The sequence below is a fragment of the Leucopleurus acutus genome (genome assembly GCF_964270905.1).
Source record: "Leucopleurus acutus genome assembly, chromosome: 1".
Classification (NCBI taxonomy): Eukaryota; Metazoa; Chordata; class Mammalia; order Artiodactyla; family Delphinidae; genus Leucopleurus; species Leucopleurus acutus.
Window position 1 is genome coordinate 86,735,006 of NC_139142.1, and position 1,026 is coordinate 86,736,031.

Genomic DNA, 1,026 nt, shown 5'->3' on the forward strand with positions numbered 1-1,026 from the left:
GAGCTCCATTCCTGATAGATGCACCTCTGGTTCTACTTCCAATCTATATACATCCTTATAATACACCCTCCTTTTCCTTGAGAAAAGGGTCTTATTTATATTTTTTAAATGTCCTGGAAGAGTGGTATTTGTTCCATGCAACCATAAGAATCTACCTAAAAAACTTGGTGTCCATCTATAGGGATTGGTTAAAGAAAATAAGATACATCTTTCTATGCATTTACCAAAAGTGAATATGTAGGTCCTCTGCTTCTTTGCGCCCGATTTGCATCCTGCGGTTCCGGAATAGCGGGGAAGATGCGGTCCTTGGACATCGCAGAGCTGGCAGAGCCGGAGGAGGTGGAGGTGATGGAGCCCGAGGAGGACTTCGAGCAGTTCCTGCTCCCGGTCATCAACGAGATGCACGAGGACATCACGGCGCTCACCCGCGAGCACAGGAGAGCCTACCTGCAGAACGGGAGCAAGCTGTGGGAGATGGACAGTATGCTCATCCAGATCAAGACGCAGGTGGAGATCTCAGAGGATAGCACGCTCAACCATCTGCACAACGCGGACAACGGAGTCGAGGGCAGAGGGACCAAATGGTGCAAGAAGGTGGAGGAGAAGGCCAAGGAGATCGCGAAGATGGCAGAGATGCTGGTGGAGCTGCTCTGGGGGATAGAGAAGAGCGAGTCGTCCTGAAGGAGGGTCAGCCGTTTACAGCCAATGGATTCTGGTCAACTGATGGAGGTTGGCTGACACCCTGGAGAAGCTGAAGCCAGAGAGCCTTTTGTTTTCTCTTTTTTTCTCTGTCTACGCTCTGTCCTCACTTACACCACGTTTCTGCTATGGTCTGTGGTTAATGACCTCAATGTGAGGTTTGACTGTTAAATGTTTTTCTTTGGGGAGGTAAATTTTATTTGGAAAATGCTCTCAAGAATTAGGGCCTAGATTGTAAGCTCTTGCAGCAGTCACATTTGTTCCTGGGCTTTCGTTATTTCTAAATTTTTGAGGTGCTTTGCTCTTTCTTGTGTGACCTGATAGCTC

General features: G+C 48.1%; 1 protein-coding gene across 1 annotated transcript; it reads left to right on the top strand.

Annotated features, from left to right (window-relative positions):
• Positions 1-297: 297 nt before the first annotated feature.
• Positions 298-1,026, top strand: LOC309958138 (MORF4 family-associated protein 1-like; the record flags this gene model as incomplete). The annotated part of the gene is made up of 1 exon (XM_082833781.1): positions 298-1,026. One exon carries the CDS (start codon positions 298-300, stop codon positions 679-681), a length of 384 nt encoding a protein of 127 aa, XP_082689907.1. The 3' UTR covers positions 682-1,026.